The 22,314-nt window shown below is 35.5% G+C and overlaps 2 protein-coding genes across 16 annotated transcripts in view; one reads left to right on the plus strand and one right to left on the minus strand.

The window, feature by feature from the left end:
- The window catches only part of LOC128681853 (P protein-like), a 34,137-nt gene extending 11,984 nt beyond the window's left edge, over positions 1-22,153 (minus strand). Inside the window, exons 1-10 of one of the 15 annotated variants that reach the window (XM_053766101.1) lie at positions 21,954-22,153; positions 20,228-20,395; positions 7,792-8,018; positions 7,241-7,364; positions 6,431-6,488; positions 5,584-5,719; positions 4,944-5,092; positions 2,229-2,376; positions 1,244-1,392; positions 332-535 (exon numbers count right to left, since the gene is read on the minus strand). In XM_053766101.1, the coding sequence (XP_053622076.1) occupies positions 332-535; positions 1,244-1,392; positions 2,229-2,376; positions 4,944-5,092; positions 5,584-5,719; positions 6,431-6,488; positions 7,241-7,364; positions 7,792-8,018; positions 20,228-20,388 (1,356 nt within the window). In that variant the 5' untranslated portion in view covers positions 20,389-20,395; positions 21,954-22,153. Of the gene's footprint in view, positions 1-331; positions 536-1,243; positions 1,393-2,228; positions 2,377-4,943; positions 5,093-5,583; positions 5,720-6,430; positions 6,489-7,240; positions 7,365-7,791; positions 8,170-16,042; positions 16,063-16,404; positions 16,544-20,227; positions 20,396-20,863; positions 20,969-21,861 lie in introns of those variants that run through there. The other 14 variants (XM_053766099.1, XM_053766106.1, XM_053766103.1 and 11 more) reach the window with 14 other exon arrangements.
- plx (pollux) overlaps positions 16,543-22,314 on the plus strand; it is a 47,087-nt gene continuing 41,315 nt past the window's right edge. The window contains exon 1 of the mRNA XM_053766095.1: positions 16,543-16,595. Within this exon, the coding sequence (XP_053622070.1) occupies positions 16,558-16,595 (38 nt within the window). The 5' untranslated portion in view covers positions 16,543-16,557. The remainder of the gene's footprint in view (positions 16,596-22,314) is intronic.

A 22,314-nucleotide genomic window follows, 5' to 3' on the forward strand; every position in this document is an offset into this window, starting at 1 on the left:
CCTGGTACTTCTCAGCCATTGAGCGTCGGAGCCCACGGTCCGCTTTCCTACCGACTCATCTCCACTTCGCACGATCGTCGACATTCCTTGTTGTCAGACTATTAGTCTGAAGCCTTTAATTGTCAGCCTTTAATTGACTATAATATATCAATTTTGTTCTTAAGAAATATGATTTCCGTTAACATGTCTTGGTCCTCTCAGATACTGCCGCTAAAGGATACCAAAGTTTACACTAGCACAGAAAAAAGTGACGAATATTCGACAAGACAGCGACACTCTGGCGTTGCAAGATGACGTCTGTGAAACGCATGATTCCATTTGAAAGATTTACCTCAAACGCCATGACAGCCAAATAATCAAATAGACCGGTCTCCGCCATAATAGCCACGAGCAGCATCATGCTGAAGAGCAGTAACAGTGTCTCCACATCCAGCCAGGAGACCAGCTCTGGTAGCGATGGTCTCGCGCCGCAGACGGCTAGGACTGCTATGCCGAGCGTTGAAGACAGAAGGGCAGCAATCGTTCTGTTTACTATCTGGAACGGAAAACGGATTATTAAGATCGAATTGCACCTTCATTCTCTGTAGATCCATTGTCCAGATCTACAATGAAACTAGTGAGAAATGATCTATTTTTTGTCAGAGTGCATTCTATCTAATTGTGTCCCAAGGTTCCCGTGGGAAATGTGTGATAAAAAGTATTCTCCGTCCCTTCCTAGACGCCGAAAACCGTGCAAAGTGTAGGAGAAATAGTAAGTAGAGTACCAGTCCTTGGGCTCCGATGCTCTATGGCTAAGGAAGAAACGAGCAAATTGCTCAGATGAGAGAAAGAGATAAAAGTAAAGATGACTACTTAACAACCTAATCCTATTCAAACTAATATTATAAATGCGCAAGTACGTTTGTTACTTCATAACGTTTTATCTAAACATAGTCTTTTATATAGTCATAGAATTTCTTGAGAATGACACAGAGAAATAAGGAGATGGGAAATGAACGCGGGCGAAGCTATGGGCAAAAGCTAGTCCTACTAATATTATAAAAGAAAAATTTTGTGAAAATAAATATTTGAGTTTTGTCACTCTTCCACCCGAAATATACTGGACGGATTGTTATTAAATTTGATACACGGGTAGAATATAACATGTAATAACACATTGGGTACATTTTATCCTGAAATTTCCAAAGGAGCGAAGTTCCGGGGCGCAGCTAGTAAGGCTATAAAATGACAGTTAGCTACCCACTTCAAAAATGATGAGCAGGTATAATGATACCAGCAGGAAAGAAGCGTAGATCAGGCCTTCAGTCTCCCCGATAGGGTTCATTTGGTAGTTTACTGTGAGAGGAACTGTGTTGTAACTTGTGGACTGTATGCAGAGGGTCACTGTCGTATCTGTAATGGAAATTATACAAAATGGGTAGATTAACTCTTGTAGTGTTTGCTGAGTGTTTGCGCCGGCTATGGCAAGTAATCGTATATGCAATAGTGAACTAAACTGTCGACCAGTGTGCGGTTCCATCACGATGTTTTTCTTCACCGAAAGCAAGCGGTGGTCTATGAAAACTACTATATATATATATAAGTCAGATTGGTATTCAAACTCATGTGGCACTAGGATATGGATCCGATCCTGGAACCTTTTGATCGTAGACGGACGGTCTTAACCACTCGGACATCACCGATTCAATTGTTGCTTATTTATTTCATTCAAAAGCATGACTAAAGTGTGTTAACGTCAGACAGGCGGCCGGTTGAAAAATCACAGCCTAATCTACAAAGTTTTATTTTTTTAAGATTGTCCGGCGGCGTTACATCCCCGAAAGATAGATAGATAGATAGATAGATAAACTCTTTATTGCACCATTGACAAAGGAGTACAGTTACAACAAGATATTCAAACATAATGAGTGCAAAGGTGGAAAGAAACCGTGAACACGCGAAGATGATACAGAATTCAATTCAAGAGACTTAAATCCGGCCTTCGGCATGATAGGGACCATTACTGTGAATGAGTTTCTTTCGGCATTTCTTCTCAGCTGTGGTCGTTCCGAAATACTAGTAGCATTCGTAGCATTGGTAGATATGATAATTCATATCTACCATTCTAGTACCAATACCATCTAGTATTCGGAGATTACGTGAAAGAGTGCATGTGAAGTTCTAATTTCTGAACAAATGATTTGATTTTGATTTCGATTTTACAATTTTGCAAATGCGGGCTTAGGTACCATTTTGAAAACTGTCGGACGTGTTCACACTCGTGCGCACCTCTTCAGAGTTTCTACTGTCTACATACAGTGTGTTTGTTTCAGCTATGCTTTTGGAGAAGTCCAGTTTTTCGTCCGGTTGCAAATGTACTGTCCATATTGATGAATTCTGAAAATTATAACAAAACGTTAGTCACTTGATTGTATCGCATAGTATAAAACAAAGTCGCATCCCGCTGTCTGCCCCTATGTATGCTTAGATCTTTAAAACTCCGCAACGGTACAACGGTAACAAAACTTAATAATGTAGTGTGATTTCTAAGGAAGGTTTAGGTATGTGTGTAATTTACTATCCTTGTAGCCGAGCGAAGCCAGTACTAATCTATACTATTATTATAAATAGGTAAGCGTTTGTGAGTTTGTATGTTTAAGGCGGGTAATATCCGAAACTACCGATCCGATCTCGAAAATTCTTTCACCATTAGAAAGGTACATTGTCCAAGATTGCTATAGGCTATATTATTATCTCAAAATGTCCACGGGAGCGATGTCCCGGGCAACATCTAGTATATAGATAAACATCCAAAACCAAGTGAATCTAAAAATTATCATTTTCCATCATGACCTGCCGGGGATTGAACCCGGCCCCGCCATTATAGCAGTGAATGATGATTAAGCCACAAAGATTAAATAAATAATAAATAAATAAATATATTAGGACAAATCACACAGATTGAGCTAGCCCCAAAGTAAGTTCGAAACTTGTGTTATGGGATACTAACTCAACGATACTTTATTTTATAACAAATACATATATAGATAAACATCCAAGACCCGGATCAATCAGAAAAAAATCATTTTCCATCATGACCCGACCGGGGATCGAACCCGGGACCTCTCGGTTCAGTGGCTAGAACTTTACCACTGCGCCACGGAGGTCGTCATGTTAATTTAATGTGATAATTATGTTCCTATTAGTTTCAATTCAGTTTTATAGACATGTGTCACACGACGGCTGAACAAAAGATGATAAATAAACTATTTGCGTAGTTTACAATACTACGGATGGTAATCTATATCGACATGTGTTCAGTCACGTACAGGTGGATAGGTAGTAAACGCCCATAGTACCTATTTGCCCGGATTCTTTACAGTCTTTTTTTTACGCCTAGGGTTAACGGTTGACTTAATTATTATCTCTTATGCGATCCAGTTCAGGATCTAAACAGATCTGCATACCGTCGACTTAACTTTTTAGTATGAATGCGATTCATTTTAGGTTCCGATAATGAACTTAGTTGCATTGGAATCGTTCCGTAAAAGTTGATGGTAGGCCAGTAGGACGCCAACAGCCGGACTGACCATGCCAGCTTGGCCGGACATTTGGGTAAAAATAGCCCGGACACGCTACATTATTTTTGTGTATATATTTTTTTAATGTAATCATTCCAACATTTAAAAGTTATATTATTTTTATTATGACTTCTAATCAAACACCAAACAAAACTAGCGAAACCTTAAGTTTATTAACAAAACGAGTCCGGTCACTAGAATAAATTCATTCATTCATTCATTCATTATTGAGAAACAATCGTGTCATGTCATCAGTTAAAATTAAATGCAGTCGCTAGGTTCTATAGTGACTATGATTTAAGTGAAAAAAGCCGGACTTACCGGACTTGTCTTTTGGCCCGACACGCAATCAAAAAGCCTAACTATGTCCGGCTTTATCCGGACGAATGGCAAACCTATTTACGCCGGACTATTTGGGGAAAAAACCGGACAAATACTGAACGTAAACCCATCTCCGACACAAGTGATAGGTACATAGTAAGATATAAATATTTATATGGCGCAATTGATAGCCATATAAAGCTATTGTTTTGTAATGAGTGTGTGCTGCATGCAATATTTCATGGAATAAACAATATAAACGTGTTGAGGATTTTTTTATAGGGCTGTTGGCAAACGTGGACAGATAATATGTCCTTGACAGCTTGATAGACAACAATGGCATTCTCAAAAGGGTTGTTTTTAAGTAAGAATGAGAATTGTATTCTATTATGATGACACGACTCAAATTTTGTAGGTAGGTGAATACCTATATAGAAAATATTTTTTCTTAAAAAAGGAACGTTTCTATAATTTACCTCTCAAAAAAGCCCACGAACTTTTCGCATTCGCAATAAAAAAATTATTATGTCATGGAATCATGAATTTAAGCTACTTTTCTTTTCAACTCAATCGGTTTCGTAGATTCGTGGAAAACTTATACCAAAGATCGAACAAACAGACAGACATACGAAAGTGAAAACCTAATGTAGTAACGTATATGATCAAGGTACGAGGTTCCGTACCTTCACGAGTTTGACACACACTTGACCAATTATTGTTTTAAACTGGCTAGAAATCACCGTGAAATTCTTTAAATTTTGAATTTAGAATATGCAAACGTGCAGCACGTTACTAACGTCCATATGCTGTCTCTTTTTCCCATATCATGTACGCATCGTGTAAAAAAATCTTATATCGTATACACACAATGCGCGACGTGTTGACGCAATTACGTGCTACGTGTTTTACTTATGTTCCATGGTAGCCAATCCAGTTTAGTTGACATTGAAAATAAAAAAAATATTTTTCAGTCGCCCAGTGACCACGGACAACACGGACCTTTGTAACAAACAAAATTATTTTTTATGAAAAATAAATTTTTAAATAACTGTATATAAGTACCTGTTGTAAAACCAGCCCACCGTCATCAAAAGTTCTATGTAGCCATAGCATTAATACATTACTGCTGTCATTGCCAGGGATGTCTCGGAACGGCCCTGTGATTGTTATAAGGGCTTGGGCCTTATGACTTGTTACTGGCAGCTTGTACTCTGAATGAATAGGAGAATTGAATTAAGAAAAAAAAATGTCATAGCGAAAAAATCCGTTAGAAAATGTAAAATCTATTTAGGAATTGAAATGGCGGCGGTACAAAGGTTCAAGCCCTACAGCCAAGTGGTAGTGGAACTCGCGCTCGAGGGGTTCCGTACCACCTTTATCCTGACATATTATAAAATAAAGTTCTATGCCGCGTCTATTTGGCTAATTGCTATAAACTCAAAAACTTCTGCACAGATTTTCATGTGGTTTTCACCATTAGATAGAGTGCTGAAAAATGAAGGTACTAAATACACCTAATAATTTATTACGGCTTTACCCGAGCAAAGCTGGATGGGGCCGCTAGTTACTATTTATTTTATTTTTTTGTTATTTGTTGTTATAGCGGCAACTGTGAAAATTTCATCTGTTCAAGTTCTTGATGACAGCGGAGTCTTAGTAAAAGCGTTCCGTTTTACGTACGGAACCCTAAAAATTTGATTACCTTTGATTTCTCCCGTTTTCACAGCAGTGTGCAGGACGGTGTCCGATTTCTCCGTGTTCAGTATAAGAGCTAGCGTGAGTAAAATCCATCCTATAACAAGCGCTGATAACTTCACGACCCTTGCAAATTTCAATAACTGAAAACAATAACGAAATCTATAGTCAAAACACTTTTTAACACCGACGACAGGAAGAGGAGAGTTATAATCTGAGCACGTTACCGGCTCCCTCGGCCGTTGAGCGTCGGAGCCCAGGGTCCGCATTCCCACAATTTCAACTCCACTTGGCGCGGTCTGTATACCAATCTGACTCATGTATTTAGTAGATTTCATCGACTACCAATTCATTCGGGTGAAGGGAAACATCGTGAGGAAACCTGCGTACTGGTTGATTATCATCTTGTGTGAAATGGAAATGGCAATGGCAAACCGTTAATACTTAATGCCAAGAAAGTCGTTGTAGGTATGTGTTTCATTCCACGTAATGACCAAGACCACGACCCTCAACATAAATTCGACTACATATGAAGTAACTACCTATAGGTAGATAATAGATAATTTTCACAGTTTTCGACAATGTTGGACTAGGTAGGTCATAAAATTAATATGTAACTTAATGAGTTTCCTCAGAAATATTTAAAGACCATTAAATGTTAGCGCACAATATTTAATATATATATTATATACTTGTGTATAATATTTAATAGTACGAGTATTTATATAATGTGAATGTGAGTGTGTTTTGTACTAAAATAAAAGTGTTTTCTTTCTGTCTATCTCTGACGATTGATTTTATTTGCAAATAATTTTACGAGGAATAGAAAATTAGTAAAGTTTCACAATGCTTACCTGTTTTTTCCTACCAGACTTTGTTTTCTGTTCGTCTACTTCTGTCGTTAGCCTTAACCTAAAAATATAAATTAGAATCAGTCAGCTGTTTTGTCAGTCTCAAGTGCAAAAATAAAAATAGTTTTATCCTCCGTTATTTGCGCGAAAGTATTTTTGCTAAGAATGTTAATGGACAATACTCAACGGCCCACACTGAGCACTAAGCTAGTATCGCGGGCGAGTCCGATGGACGCATATACAGAAACGGGCACAACGCACCCAGAACAACTGATTTGTGACCACACTAGGTATTTGCCAGCGCTGGCAATCGAATCCAGGACCTCCAGCAGTAGACGCAGGTAACAACAACAATCATGTAGTCTTGCCCAACTATCGATAGTTTCCTAAGATAGTTTTAATCGAAAAAAGCCAAACTATCTATAGGCCATATAGATACTCGTAGCTATTTTGGAATAATACTATTGATAACGAGCAATACTATTGATAGTTTCGATATTCTTCTTGTCATAACAGTTCAATACAATCGATAGTAGGTATTGCACCAAACCCGGCTATCGATACTATAGCTTTTACTCAAACTATCGATAGTCAATCGAAACGCAATCGATAGTTGATTACGGAGCGGCAGCGGCAACACTCAAATGCGCCACAGTGACGTAACGACAACAATAATGTGATTGGTTCGCCGCGTCTCACTGCGAATCGACTCGATAATGCGCAGTGAAATGCAAACCCTTACTTTGTCCTGTGAGTTTTTTGATATAATTTGAGTTTTTTTTGATATAATTTGATGTCAAAGAATAGCTTTACCTATTCCCATCATCATTATTGTCATGGTTTCGCTCAATCTTCTCGTCTGCTGGTCTCAGATCAGCTATCCTTTTCTCAAGTAAGTCTCCTTCTTCCTCGGATATATTTTTGATATCCAATTTTCCTGAAAAAAAATTTTATAAAATAATAATATTGAATTAAATTATGTTTAAAAGATACTTAGATTTCATTCAAATTGAATTTGTCATTTAGAATCAATAAAAAGAAGAGAGTTTTTCACAGTAATGTCATTTTTTGTCGTCTTATTGTCTGACTGTTTTATTGTCGTCAGAGAGATCATGTAGCAGTCAACGCGTGACTAAAACTCCTGTAAACCGTTGTGGAGTTCCCTCATTGGGAGCCTATCCTGGTTGCACCATCAGGTTATGTTTATTATAATAATACATTGTCATGGAAACTGAAGCGACATGAGTAATTTTAACTAGCTGAAAGTAGGTGAAAATCTCGCAAGATTTGATTACAGACAGACAATATCGAGGCTGGTGACACTATATGATAAAAAAAGCTTGTACTAAATATATGTTTCATACCGTGGTGTTGCTCGTAAAGATTCTTGAATGGCGCCAACGAGGGGTCATACTTGATCTCGTCAGGTAGGTCCACCCAAACCTCTAAGCTCCCAGGTGTCAGGTCACTGCAGGACACCACAGAGTATACGGTCTTTCTGTCTCTTTTCCGCAGTCTCGCCAAAAGGTCCATTGTCATAATTTGTTGCACTTTTTTGTGGAGATTTTTTTGACAGACATAGGGATAAGTACTGTTGAGTTGTTAAGTTTATGATGTTGAGTTAAGCAGACGTGATATCTGCCACTTGCAATGTCTAAATTATTGACCAAAATGCTAGTTTTACAGGCGCGGATCCAGCGTTGTGGGCACAATGGACATACCCACAATCATCGTCTTTGACACTACAGAAAATAATTTATACCAACTTTCAAAATCCTAATTTGATGCCTTTTTTATATTATTCAAATCTAGGTCTTAATACGTATATAACAATAACACAACGCATACTTTGTTGCGTACAGACACATTGGCACAGAAAAGATAATCCAGGAACTCTTCTGAATAAACAAACAAGCGATATTCTATCAATGAAATTGTAAACTTATATATAGCGTTTAAGAAATCTTTGACACAGTGATTCGATCGTTGATCACAACCTTTTTGGTGACTGGATCCGCGCCTGGTTTACAGACAACTCGATTGTTCTAGTATCGATAGTTGTCCTTGTAAAATGTATATCGATTTGATATCAATGCTATCGATACAAATATCTAAAGTATCGATAATGTTGTTGATAGCAATACTTTTCATATTCCAGATTGATGTCAAGGTACAACCATTCAATTATTCCGCAAAACGTAGCAATGAGACCGAATTTTTGTTAAATGGAATAGCAATCTACACTACTGCTGAAGATCTACCACGAAACATATAAACACGTAGCACGTTACTAACGTCCACATGCTCTTTTTTCCATATTGTGTACGCGTCGTGTAGAAAAAAAAGAGAACGTGTGAACGCAATTACGTGCAAAGTTTTTTGTGGTAGCCCCCCAGAATATATTAATGTTGTCGTGAGTCCGGCCATTAGACTGTCATTCTAATATCCAACAAGATAGCTTTCTGCTAAACCTATTAGAATGAGTGTTTGACTCAAAGACCGAAACGTGGTGTGGGATAAAAGTTTTTTTGTGATATTGTATCCTTACATATTATAAAACAAAGTTCTTCGCCGCATCTGTCTGTGTGTTCGCCATAAATTCTTAAACTACTGCCCGGATTTTCATGCGGTTTTCACTAATAGATAGTGTAATTCCTAAGGAGGGTTTAGGTGTATAAATTAATGAAAAAAGGATATATACATTACACATAGTACCCTATTCTTGGGCAGGGAACGAAACCGGGAAAATGCTCCCGCATTTTTAAAAGACTTACGAAGTGACAATAACTTTTTTTAAATGCAGTTTGTCTTCATAGTCGTATTCCTCATGGCTGAGAGTCGTGGTCATTACGTGGAATGAAACAAACACAACAACTTTCTTGGCATTATTAAGGGAGTGGTTTTCCATTGCCTTCTCTATTGCACACACAAGTTAATAATAATCAACCAGTGTGCAGGTTTCCTCACGATGTTTTCCTTCACCGGAAGCAAGTGGTGGTCGATGAAAACTACTATATATATATGAGTCAATTTTGTATACAAACTCATGTGGCACAAGTGGGATTCGAACCTGGGACCTTTCGATCCACAGGCGGGCGTCTTAACCATAACACAACTACCAGTAGTTAGTAGCTTTGGTAAATATCATTTAATTTAGAATATGACGTGAAAAAGTGCCTGAGAAGGCCTAATTTCTGAATAAATGATTTGATTTTGATTTAAACTCTTTATTTGATGTGTATCACCTATTAACCGCATTGCTATGTTTATTGAACCTTATGCGTACTTCTGGACGTTAAACTGGATCCCACCGGATTACACCAGCTCACGATTCAATGTTTTCAAAATATTTTGAACCAAACAATCACCAAAGTCATAACACTGGCTCGTAAAAATCATTTTACACGTTTCTAATTAGTTGATTATGGCAGTGGTTCTCAAAGTGGGCGGCGACGACTCTGTTTACTATATATTACTTACTTACTTTATTTATTTACTAGTTTTTCGCGCGACTATATATAATTATCTAAATTATCTAAATAAACAATAAACATCTATATATAATATCCCATGGAAACAGTTCTTTTTCCGGGCCGATTTATATATGTATTCTGTGTTCTTCGACATGACTCTTTACGACATCGGTTACGGTATCAGTTGAGTAGTTGTAGCGTAGAGAGTTAACAGACGAATAAACAAACTTACTCTGGCATTTATAATATTGGTTACGATATTTATAAGACAATATAATATAACCCTTTATAGCTCTTGAGGTCTAAAGGGCAAGAGGTCCAGAAAAAATAATTGAGCGTAGTACCTAAATCAAAAGCGCTGTAAAAGAGAATGGTCACAAAAGTATGGAAAAATACATACCCATTGCGATCAAAAACGAAAGTTTTATGTTAGAATTTTTGCAATATAGAATGACAAGTTTATTTGTTAGACAAATTATAAAAGCCCCGACATTAAATATTCATTTCGCTACAACTTTTGAACGTCTGAAACGATTTTGATATCAAACATATCTAAGAACTACCGGATGAAAATTAGCTACCAAATTAAAATACCCGCATCTAAATCGGTTTACCCCTCTGTCTGTCTGTCTGTGTACGTACACAGACAGACAGATACTCTTTTTGCGTTGGGGTAAAACTGTTTTTTAATTGCTTATTTTGCCTTTGCCATAACAAATCTAATATCAAGATTAGTTGTTCAACACTCAGTTTTGCCAGCAAGAAGACACAGCGCCCTCATATATTCACATATTTATAAACAGATAAACAGACTGTAATTCGATATTATTATTTCAAATATAATATTTACACAAAATTATTTGCCCAACATTTTAACTGAGACTAAAAATAACTTGTTATAAATGTGTGTCCCCTCTGGGTTTGTTTTAGCATTCTCCGGTCATTGATTTTCAGTGATTAGACGACATCATTTTGAGAACCACTGACTGGTTAGAGTAACTTTAAGGTAATAGTATAGAGCGCGCTACCAATTCACGAAATATATTCCAATAAGTATGCAAACATTACGTTGACTATCCTTGTTGAAGCTAGTTTTTTTGAGCTATAAGTTATATTATAACCTAGACGAAGAAGATGGACATGGGATTGATGGGATGGATGCAGGTCTATAAAATAAGTACGAAATTGCACATTTTATTTTTCAGATTTTGATTGTTATGTTTTAAAAATCTTAAATCAATTAATGTATTTGTTTGTATACAATTGTACGCCACATATCTTAAAAATTAAGTTTTAAAATTGATACATAGTTTAGTCAGTTTTTATAATAGTATAACAAATAGGTACCACATTATAATCATGCTAGAAGCACCCGAGCATGCTATATTAAATAAACTCCTACAGTATTGTTTTAAAATTAAAATTTTTATAACAACGAAATCTCTTACCAACCAGTTAACACCGGTGAACGACCGCATGTAACCGGCTCGATCCGCTTCAAACCAGTTTCTGGTTACGTCACGGCGTTTTCTACCGCCGCCATTTTGATACGAGCAACAAGTACGTCTACTGTTTTGCTAAATATGTCTGTGCGAAAAATTGCTAAATTTATTTTAATGATTTGTATGGCAAACTTATTTTTTTTATTTTATTTTAACGACTATTCGATGGCACTTCCTTAGGTAATAGAAACACCAGTGACAAAATTACTGTGATAATGACAATGCTTTCAAAGATATGACAAAAATATAATTGGAGACGTCCAAACGTTTCATATTCATCTTAAAGAAAAAAACCTAAATTTATCTATTTTACCTAGATTATATAAATATATACATATAATATAATTCTCTGACCTTGGCAACTACCCTATTGTACAGAAAAAACAATTACAGTTATGTACCTACCTAATTCATACCAGAAATCTTTAAACATTTCTTATAGACTTTCTCTAGTAACAATCAATACCCCAATCTAAATATAAATAAATATATTAGGACAGTCACACAGATTCAGATAGCCCCAAAGTAAGTTCGAGACTTGTGTTATGGGATACTAACTCAACGATACTTTATTTTATAACAAATACATATATAAACATCCAAAACCCGGGCCAATCAGAAAAAGATCATTTTCCATCATGACCCCCGACCGGGGATCGAACCTGGGACCTCTCGTTTCAGTGGTAAGGTTTTTGCCACTGAAACGAGAGGTCCCAGGTTATCTAATAATTTGTTGTATCGCGTCTGAACCTTGATTTAACTCCGAAACTTTTGGCAAGCTTTTATTTAACTTGCAATATATGCAAGCATGTATGTTCGATTGGAATTTTGTAACTCAATTTTGAAGCAGATATCTTCAACCGATTGAGCTGAAATTTTGTACACATGTTTAGTTTGGACGACAATTTATTATTATGATGAAACACGACCTGATGGTGCACTCAGGATTGGCTACGATGAGGGAACACCTCAACGGTTTACTGCAGGGGCATTTCTGTATTGAATGCAACGCTAACAGCGTTGTTCCGGTATTGCAAAAACAATTTAACTGAAAACTGAATCGTAAAACAACCACGTTGTCAAAACAACAAGTTACGAAGAGATACTTTTAACTGAAACGGTAAGAAATGCCGTTTCACTTTCGATGACAGTAGGTTAGGCAGTTCTGGATTCGACCAGACCACATAATACGTCAGTCAGTGTTACTGGCTATCCATTTCTTGGCGAAAATTAAAAAATATATATTGTAACAGATTATGCCTCATTACATAAATAATTTTAGTAAAAATATTATAAGTTTTCCATTGCATAATGTAGTCACAGTTGACTAAAACTGTGGCCACTAAATTCTTTTTAGTCTACTGTGACAACATTGTACTTATTATAGAGAATTATAATACTTTTTATTGAAATTAATTGTGTAGTTTATCATAATCTATTATTTTTTTTTTTTTAAGAAATAAAAGTGGAAATTAATGAAAATGTGTGATGGTCGAGGAGCAAGGAAGCCCCCGACACCGACCCCGACCGAGAAAAGTGCTACGACTAAACAAACATTTTCCAAACATAGCTGAGAACGCTCTCAACCTAAAAAACTACTCAAATAAATCAAATCAAATTCTTTTCGATCATACAGCTGTTACGACACAACGGACATACAGATACGTATATAAGTACGTTAAACGTATACTCCTTTTAACGTCGGTGGTTAAAAATTAATATTGACATAGGTATTTAAAAAGTAAACTGTTATTACTTCAAGCCTTGAACATATATTAACAGCCAGATAAACATATCCGTGCCAACATGATGAATTAATTTGCAGTTTCCTACAAAAGGACGTTATTTTTCATATGCGAAAAAAACGCTTTTCGCATATAAAATGTATAACGTCCAATGCACCAAAACAACTTCTGTCGAATTCCGACTAATATTATTAATGCGAAAGTAAGTTTGACAAATAAATAAATATGTATGGACAAATCACACGGATTGAATTGGCCCCAAAGTTCGAGACTTGTGTTATGGGATACTAACTCAACGATACTATATTTTATAACATATACATTATAGATCAACATCCAAGACCCAAGTCAATCTGAAAATGTTCATTTTTCATCTTGACCTGACCGGGGATCGAACCTACCTACAGTGTTATTATCGGTATAATTTGATGATCTACAAAACAAATATATGTTTTCTTTTGCTATTAGCACATACAATACTTCTAGAATTAACTATTGGTTTGTTTGAGGAATTCAATGGTGCAGTGGTTAGCGCGCTCGGCCTGTGACGGTGGTAGTTAAATCACTCTCACAATGGTCGCTCATTGGATGGGTGACCAAAAATGTATTGTCGAGCTTCTCCGCGTGCTTCGGAAGGCGTGTTAAGCCATTGGTCCCTGTTATATGTATTTGCAGTCATTTAAACCCGTCAATACGCAATGGGCCCTCGTGATGGGTAGAGATGAAAACTGCTTGGAATATTTCCTAATCCAAGGAAAGTTTCCGGAAAACTTTTCAAATAATATTTTTACTCAATAACAATATTTATATGCATATAGGCCTAGCCGAAAAGGGAATTTTTATTTTATTATTGTTATAATTATATTTTAGCTTTTGTAGTCGTTTTATGTTACTAACAAAACAAAAATTAAAACTATTTTTTATTACATTGAAAAATTAGTGAAATTTACAAACAATACCAATGTCTTCGACAATTGTGTACTCATACATTTGAAATGCACTCGCTCGATGCCATTTAAAACCCTCGTCGATGTTGTTGTAAACAAAACAAACTATTATGAAAACTTCCAAAATTACCGTAGATAACTTTGGTTTTTTTTCTATATATATAACGAACATTTCTCGAAACATTCCTGGAAACTTTCAAAGTTACGGAAACTTTCGGTAATTTTCACCTATAGTGGTGGGTCATGCATGGTCCATGCTCCTTATCCATCCGTAGGGAAGGCCAGTGCCCCAGAAGTACGTTTAAATGGCTGTTGACGATGACTGATGATTGGTTTTGATTGTATTCAACTTTGTATGCAATATTTGCAGCGACATTGACGACAACACTTCAGCAGTACCTATAACCCAACGTCGCTTATCTGAAGCTTATCAGACAGATTTGCCCGTCTGATAAAGCTAACGTCCAGATAATTCCAGATACCGCCAGTTCTACGCGTTATATTATCTTTTATCTGTTTTTTAGATAAACAGTTGCTGTGTCAAATTCAATGAACACTCAAATTTATTTTTTTAGTGCGACCACCGTTTTTTCTGCGTAATTTACATATTCTACTTTCAATACAATACAATACAATAGCCATTTTATTGCACGTAATAAAAATATAGGTAGGTATAGTTGCCAATCTTAACTTGAAGTTAAAAAGGATTGTATAAATTACATAAATATATATATTTTTTGCTGGTTTTTCATCCATTTCATATTTCGTACGATAGAATAAAAAATATATTAAGTAGTTATTAGTTATTAGGAATAATAACAAGGAACAATAGTTATTAGGAAAAATAATCAGAAAGTTTGGACAATGGACAGCGCACGCTTCGGTTGCAAGGTAGATTTCTTCTCTGATTTTTGAGTATTTTTTAACACTAGAAGAAAATCACTGAAAACTGGATTTGTAAACTTGTTAGTTGTGTTCTTCTAATATTTCATTTTTATGTTTCAAACTTTACATAATGTCGAGTTTTAGTTTACGAAAAAAATTTAAAACCTATGAATATATATATATGTATAAATCGATGATTTTCCCTATTTTTTTAACACATTTTCCCTTTCCTTGAACTTTTACATTTATAATAAAAATGAGACAGAAGAATTATAACTACAAAAATCTAGCCACGGCCCCTAGACAAGGTGCCCATCGCGCGGGCAGCATTCCCGTGCCGAATTGCAATGTAAATTATTTCCAAAAATAATCTGCTTCATTACGTATCTATTTATCTGTAAATAAAAATGAATAATTATTGCTATTCTTCAAATTGAGTCGGAAGATTGGCAGAAATCCTATTCATATATCTGTCTTGCATATTTTGCCAATAAACTGCCATAAACATGATAACAATGTATTTTTGGATTGACATAGGTACAATTTTAAGTAGGTAATCTACTTAGTTATTTTTATCACGAACTAGGTTTTGTCCGCGACTACAGTTCATAGTAAGAAAAGGACAGTCTAACCAGCAAAATGATTTTATTTTACATTTTAATTCCTTGAATAGCATCCAACTTCCTACTAATATTATAAATGCGAAAGTTTGTGAGGATGTGTGTGTATGTTTGTTACTCTTTCACGCAAAATGTACTGGACTGATTGTTAAGAAATTTGGTACACGGGTAGAATATAATCTGGAATAATACAAGGGTACTTTTTATCCCGAAATTTCCACGGAAGCAAAGCCCTGTGGCGCAGCTAATAAGTATTAAATATTTTGACTCGTACTTTACTCGTGTTATTAAATTTGATTCTCCGAATGCCATTCCTGGAAAGATATAAGTTAGCTCGTTAGTACCTATATTACTACTTAGGTACTAACACCCACCAGACAGAGGAACAATGAATAATTAAATATCGTATGTGAGACTTAGTACCCTGTAAATGGAGTACTTACTTCATAAAGTATTTAACCTTGACTATCGAAAGTTTGGATAGGTAAAACTGTTTACTTAGTTATATATACGTGAATTTACTTTAAATAATAATTTATTACAATAGATTGACGAGCAACGCATAATTTGTTTTTTTTTTCAAGCGGTTTTCAGTATTGTGCTGTGAAATTTAAGAGTTAATGGCCATATTTGTCACTTATAATAAGTACACATTTAATTTGAAATACTGATTGTAAAAACGGAGAATTTTCAGCTTAACAGCGTGAACAACAACGAACAAAACGTTTAGGTATGATTTTAAAACTTCGAAAACACTGGCAACCCAACATTAAAAAACAAAATGAACACAATATTATAAACAAACTTTTAAAAAAATAAATCGGGACTGGCCGAATAGGAAATTACACTTTTCGAAAATGGAAATCGCAAGATGGCGACCCGCGCGCGTCTCTCGTGTTTGAGCGATGCAAGTTTACTGATTCTAACGGCACAGCTCGGTTGATATTTTGTAAATAACATGGATGGTGAAGTGTTACGGATATGGCGGTCTACAAGGTAAATAAACACAGTATATCCTTATCTAGGTGCAAAAATTGAGGACATGAGGATAATTAAATAGGTAACATTTATAGTTATTCAAAAATTACTTGATTTATCAATATTCCATGTATTAAATCGTTCTCAGGCCAAAATTAGTCATTACTGACATAGATAAGATTTTATAATTTACTAGCCGCCCGTCAAATAAATTATAGGTACACACATAAACCTTGAATCAGTCTACCTTTATTAAAATACCGCATCAAAATCCGTTGCGTAGTTAGAGTACCTATATATATTAACAGTATACCTAAAGATCTAAGATTTTAGTATATATACAAATTTGCTCTGTGATCTAAGCATAAGACTGTGTTTTATACTGTGCTTGCAGTGATAGTAGATATAAACAGTTTTTCCAAAAACCCTACACACAAATAATTAAACACTAATAACACTTTAAGAATAAAACCACACGAGCAATCTGATTCTGCAATCACGTATTTTCATAGACCACCACTTGGTTCCAGTGAAGAGAAACATCGTGAGGAAACCTGCACACTGCGACTGGTGCTCCCTAGTGTGTATGCGACTAAGTACTTGCAATGTTACGTCGATAAGTGGTTTTAAAAGTTACAGTTCAGAAATTCCCACGGGAGCGAAGCCCCTGGGCGCAGCTAGTTGTATATATATTTTTTTTTTATGTATCTCTCAGGTCCCACTGCTGGGCAAAAGCCTCCCCTCTTTGTTTCCAACCACTTCTATTCCCCGCCAGTTGTTGCCATACCTTATCGAAGGCCGTGTCAGTTCGTCGGACCATCGCACCTTCGGCTTGCCTTGCGATCTTTTCCCATCACTCGGGATCCAACTCAAGTCTCTCTTCTGGCCCTTCTTACTGTGACCCGCCCAATCCCACTTCAGTTTTATTATATATCAACTGTATAAAAACTCTGTCTAAACATCATCGGAGTTAACTAAATCAGTTGATTCAGTGTGTTATCAATTCATTTTTTTTATTGCATGCCGTTCGCCAGATGTGAGCCTTTTGATAAGCTCCTTTATGATAAGGACTATGCTATAGTGACCTCATTAAAATAATATCGACTACATTTTATATTACAAGTTTAACTGGCTACTATCAAGTTCATGAGATACAGCCTGGAGACAGACGGACAGCGGAGACACGGAGTCATAGTAGTAAAAAGTTTCTAATTTGGAGCGGAAATGATATATTACCTACCATAACTCAATCGAATTAAGTTTCAAAAATGGAATAAATGCCTAACCAACCTACCTAACCGCGACAAAATAATCCACAGACAACTGAATATAAATTAACACTGGTCGAAAATAAAAAATAATTCGCCAATAACAACAACCTTAACTCCGATTTTAATACTGGCCGCGAACAATAACGCCTTATTTTGATGTTTTTTTTTTAAATATAATTTTCCGAACCGGAATAAACCGGTGAGCAGAGCAACCTTGAACTGTTCTAAAAATAAAGTACAATCGCGCACTGAGATGCTTTGCGTCTAGACTGAATTTTTGGCAACACGATTTAGTTAATTATAGAAGGAAGTGGCGGCGATTGCTGTGTGACATTAAATAATTTATATGTACGTGTACGTGACATTAAAAGAAAGGAATACTTTATTCGTTAAAAATAAATATTTTTCCACGGTTGTAAGATGGTGCCGAAATGGTTTACAACTCAGCTATATGATTTTAAGAATATTTTTAAACATATTATGTATATTATATATTTTTAATTTGATTTCAGTTCTTTTTATTCTTGGGAGTTCACTGGCTTTACTATGTCAATGTGTATGTTAATGTGTACTAGTTTAAATATACTTCAATGACAAGCATCCGAAGTAAGAACATTATTTATTACTGTCATAATTTGTTACTCTTACTAACTCTCACTTAATCAAAATTTTAGCTAAATAGAGCTTTGATCTCGTAAGTACTTCCATAATAATATGAATGGCTTTTATATACCACATAACAATTAGTATTAATTAGAAACCTGTCAGTGTTTTTTGTCAAGGTCTTGGATTATCACTGCCTACCTATCAGCTAAACAGCAAAATGTGTCATAATCATAATATAATTTCACGTGCGTGCGCTTAAGATCTCCCCTTCCCGAGCCAAACATTCTTAGCCTATCGACGTGTCCCACTGTCGGGCAAAAGCCTTCCTTTTTACGCAAATCTCTGTCAAGTGCAGCATGTTGCGAACCCTGTAAATTACTAATAATAACAATTCATATCATCAATTAATATTATTATCCCACGGTCTCTTAAGCGGTCTCCCTATGCCAGAATTTTACAAAACAAAAAAAAATAAACTCATTCAAAAATTATAGTGCGACCTAAAATAAATGTATTAAAAAACTGACACGCAGACTATATATAGAAGACATTAGATAGACAATATATAGAATATACTAGTTGGATTATATTATACTTCTAAATATTTTTATTTTTAATAAGAATGACGAACTTGGCGGGACATGTTTGACGCATGCACGTTGGGAACACATTGGAAAAAGGAAATTTGATTGATGATCTATGAAGCTTTAAGAAGAAATGGTTGGATTTCGCATCGAATAAAGCGGCTTGGAATTACACGGGGGAGACCCTTGCCCAGCAGTGGGATGTAACAGGTTAAAAAAAAGAATAACGAAATAAATTATAGTATATAATTATATTATATTATTATAATTTGAACATTGTCTACCAAATAGTTCTGTCGTAGCATAAAACGACATTCGAATTAAAAAAAAAAACCTGATTTTCTATTTAATTCTTTTTGTACATGTATTTTTCTGTGCGATTGTACTATTTAGTTATGCGTGGAGCTCGGTGAATGTTAATTGTTGACTGACTTCGTTTTATGATATTTTTTAAACTACCTCCTCAAAGAATTTATTAATATTTATAAAGCATAGAAATAGGACTTATTACAAGAAATCTCATTGGAAGATAAAAAATCCTAAAGTTCCCTTTAACAGGGAATTTTATCCGATTGTCCGCCGCGTATGTCAAGACGCGGCAGGGGATTTCTGGACGGGTGATAAATTATCACCTAATTTATGAAATGGGGAAGGCAATGGCAAACCACTGTATTCATATTGCCAAGAAAGTCATAGCGTGTATTTCATTCCACTTAATGACCAAGACCCTCAGTAATACGACTGTTAAGAGGAAGTTCTTTTGACACGACAGACACTAACGCTGTTTAAACGAGTTTCTTTCGGCATTTCTTATCAGCATTCCTCACGCAAAAACTACTGGATGGAATTTGATGCGGTTTTCACAGCTGTATAGGGGATAGACTAACTTAAAATATGGTATATGTATCATCGCGATACGTTGCTTAGAACCCGAGATATATTGACAATAACAAGTTATTAGCGGACGCACGAAATTATCGCTAGCTAGTGATACAATCCTCCGGTGAAGGAAAACATCGTGAGGAAACCTACACTCTGGTTGATTATCGACTTGTGTGTGAAATGGAGAAGGCAATGGCAAACCACTCCATTAATAGTACCAAGAAAGTCGTTATGTGTGTTTCATTCCACGTACGACTATGAAGAGAGTGATACAATAAAAACTATAACTATCTATCTATCTATTTACCGCTCAAGATCTGTCGTGTCCAAGCCAACACTGCTGCAACTCTTAGTTTTGAGGAAGCCATTTTTGAAGAGGGACCGCCGCTTACTCTTCTCCGCGACGTCCTCCGCGCTCGATTCGATGAAGGATATCGTCGAGGAGGTGATGTGGCTTGATTTCTCCATTTTGTCACTGGAAATTTAAATATTCATTGATATTCAGGCGTGTGTTTTCCGCCCTAGAGAAAAGAAGCAAAAAAATAACGACGCCGACGTACGTTTTACACAAAGTAAATACCAAATTTTAATTTCTAATATACATATTTATTCGCTAAGTTAAAAAAAAAAGATACGCGCGTTGATATATGGTTACACATTAATTACCGTTTCTTCTTTCTATTAGGTTTGACGAAATATTACCGATTTTGCGATCATTTAGGTGCTGATATGACACGTCGACTTGCCAGGCAGGCAACAGTGTTGACATCAGACGGGCGATTTTAAATTCACAGACAATTTTAAGGTTTTTTCTTTACGCTGACCCCTTGCTTCGGGGCGTCACAGCTCCGGGAACACGCGACCGTAAAAGACAAAGGGTAGAAATAGATAAATAAGCTATTTCTTCATGTAATATTCTTACTTTCATTAAGTTTAAACTTACGTTATAATAAGGTGAGGTATAATTTCAATTTGGAATTATTTTCGAAACTATAAAATATCATGTTACAATCACAAGCCACACGATAGTAATGTCTTAAAATATACATATCCAACCTGTTTCAAGGATAAATTTTAAATGACAAAAGAAAATTAATAGACGGAGATCTCACTGCATGAAAAGTTAATCGATTCATTAAGCGGTATGGACAAGCGATGAAATACAGTTTTCAGTTGTAGGTAATTAATTGTTGATGAAATAAAAACCATTCGTTGTTTCAATTACATTACGGGTGAACATTATTAATATTCCTTGACATTTTTAGAAAAACTGACATTATTTATATTAAATTCAGTAGGTAAATTTTTTCTTGATTTAAATAGTAACTGATTGCATGTTGAGTATCTGGTAATAAATAATTGTATCCTAAATTGTCAATCATTAATTATATATAGCTAAATAGGTATTATTGTAACCTACTTAATGCAAATAAATATTTTTTTGATGATTTGAAAAACAGCTGGTAAGAATTAAATGTTTTTGGGCTAATATAGACTTGATATTATACCGTCCAACATAAATATAACTCCTGAACTACATCAAAGACGTTTGACGAATGCCAAACTACAAAAACCTACGCAGAGTTTGTGGCTTTATTTAGCTTGGGATATGAAAGCCATGGATTGGTAAACCCAAACCATGAAACATAAAACACGTATCAAGTCATTGCGTCCACACGTTTTCTCTTTTTTAACTCGATGCGTACACGATATGGGAAAATGGGACAGCATGTAGACGTTTGTAATGTGTAACGTGCTACGTGTTTATATTTTTCGCGGTATGCTTTCTGTATAGGTTTATGGTATAATTAACTTGTTAATTAAAATAACAACTTATTAAAAATATTACTGACTCCATTTGAGTTTTTACAGCTCATATAATAGAAACGATTTGTTAGAGAAATAACTGAAAAATATCGCATAACACTAAAAATATTTTACCATGTACAATGCAGTGAGCTCTTAGACTAAAAAAACTTAAACATGTGAAACATATGGATCTCTTTTCACACGTTTATCTATTATTAAAACACCTGAGGTTTTCAGAACTGTTACGGAGCGCCAAATATAAATGCACACTAGCGCTCACGCGGACTTTTCCGGAACTAATCACACTAAAATTTCACTACAACAAAAACTTGAAAAAAATCACATAATTTTGACACAAATAATACAACTTTTATACAATATATGAGCATATTGTGAGTTTGGCTCTCGGTTTGAGATAAAATGTAATGACTGAACACGATTGTAAGGGCGGAGGGCTACAAATAAAATAATCGATATTGTGACGTCAAAATCCAGGGAAGCCGTATGAGATTCGGCACTCGCGTGCGAAAGGGACGCGTATATTGTCTACTTGATTAAGTAATATTTAACATTCACCTAAATTAT

This window comes from Plodia interpunctella, chromosome 28, assembly GCF_027563975.2.
Source record: "Plodia interpunctella isolate USDA-ARS_2022_Savannah chromosome 28, ilPloInte3.2, whole genome shotgun sequence".
Lineage (NCBI taxonomy): Eukaryota > Metazoa > Arthropoda > Insecta > Lepidoptera > Pyralidae > Plodia > Plodia interpunctella.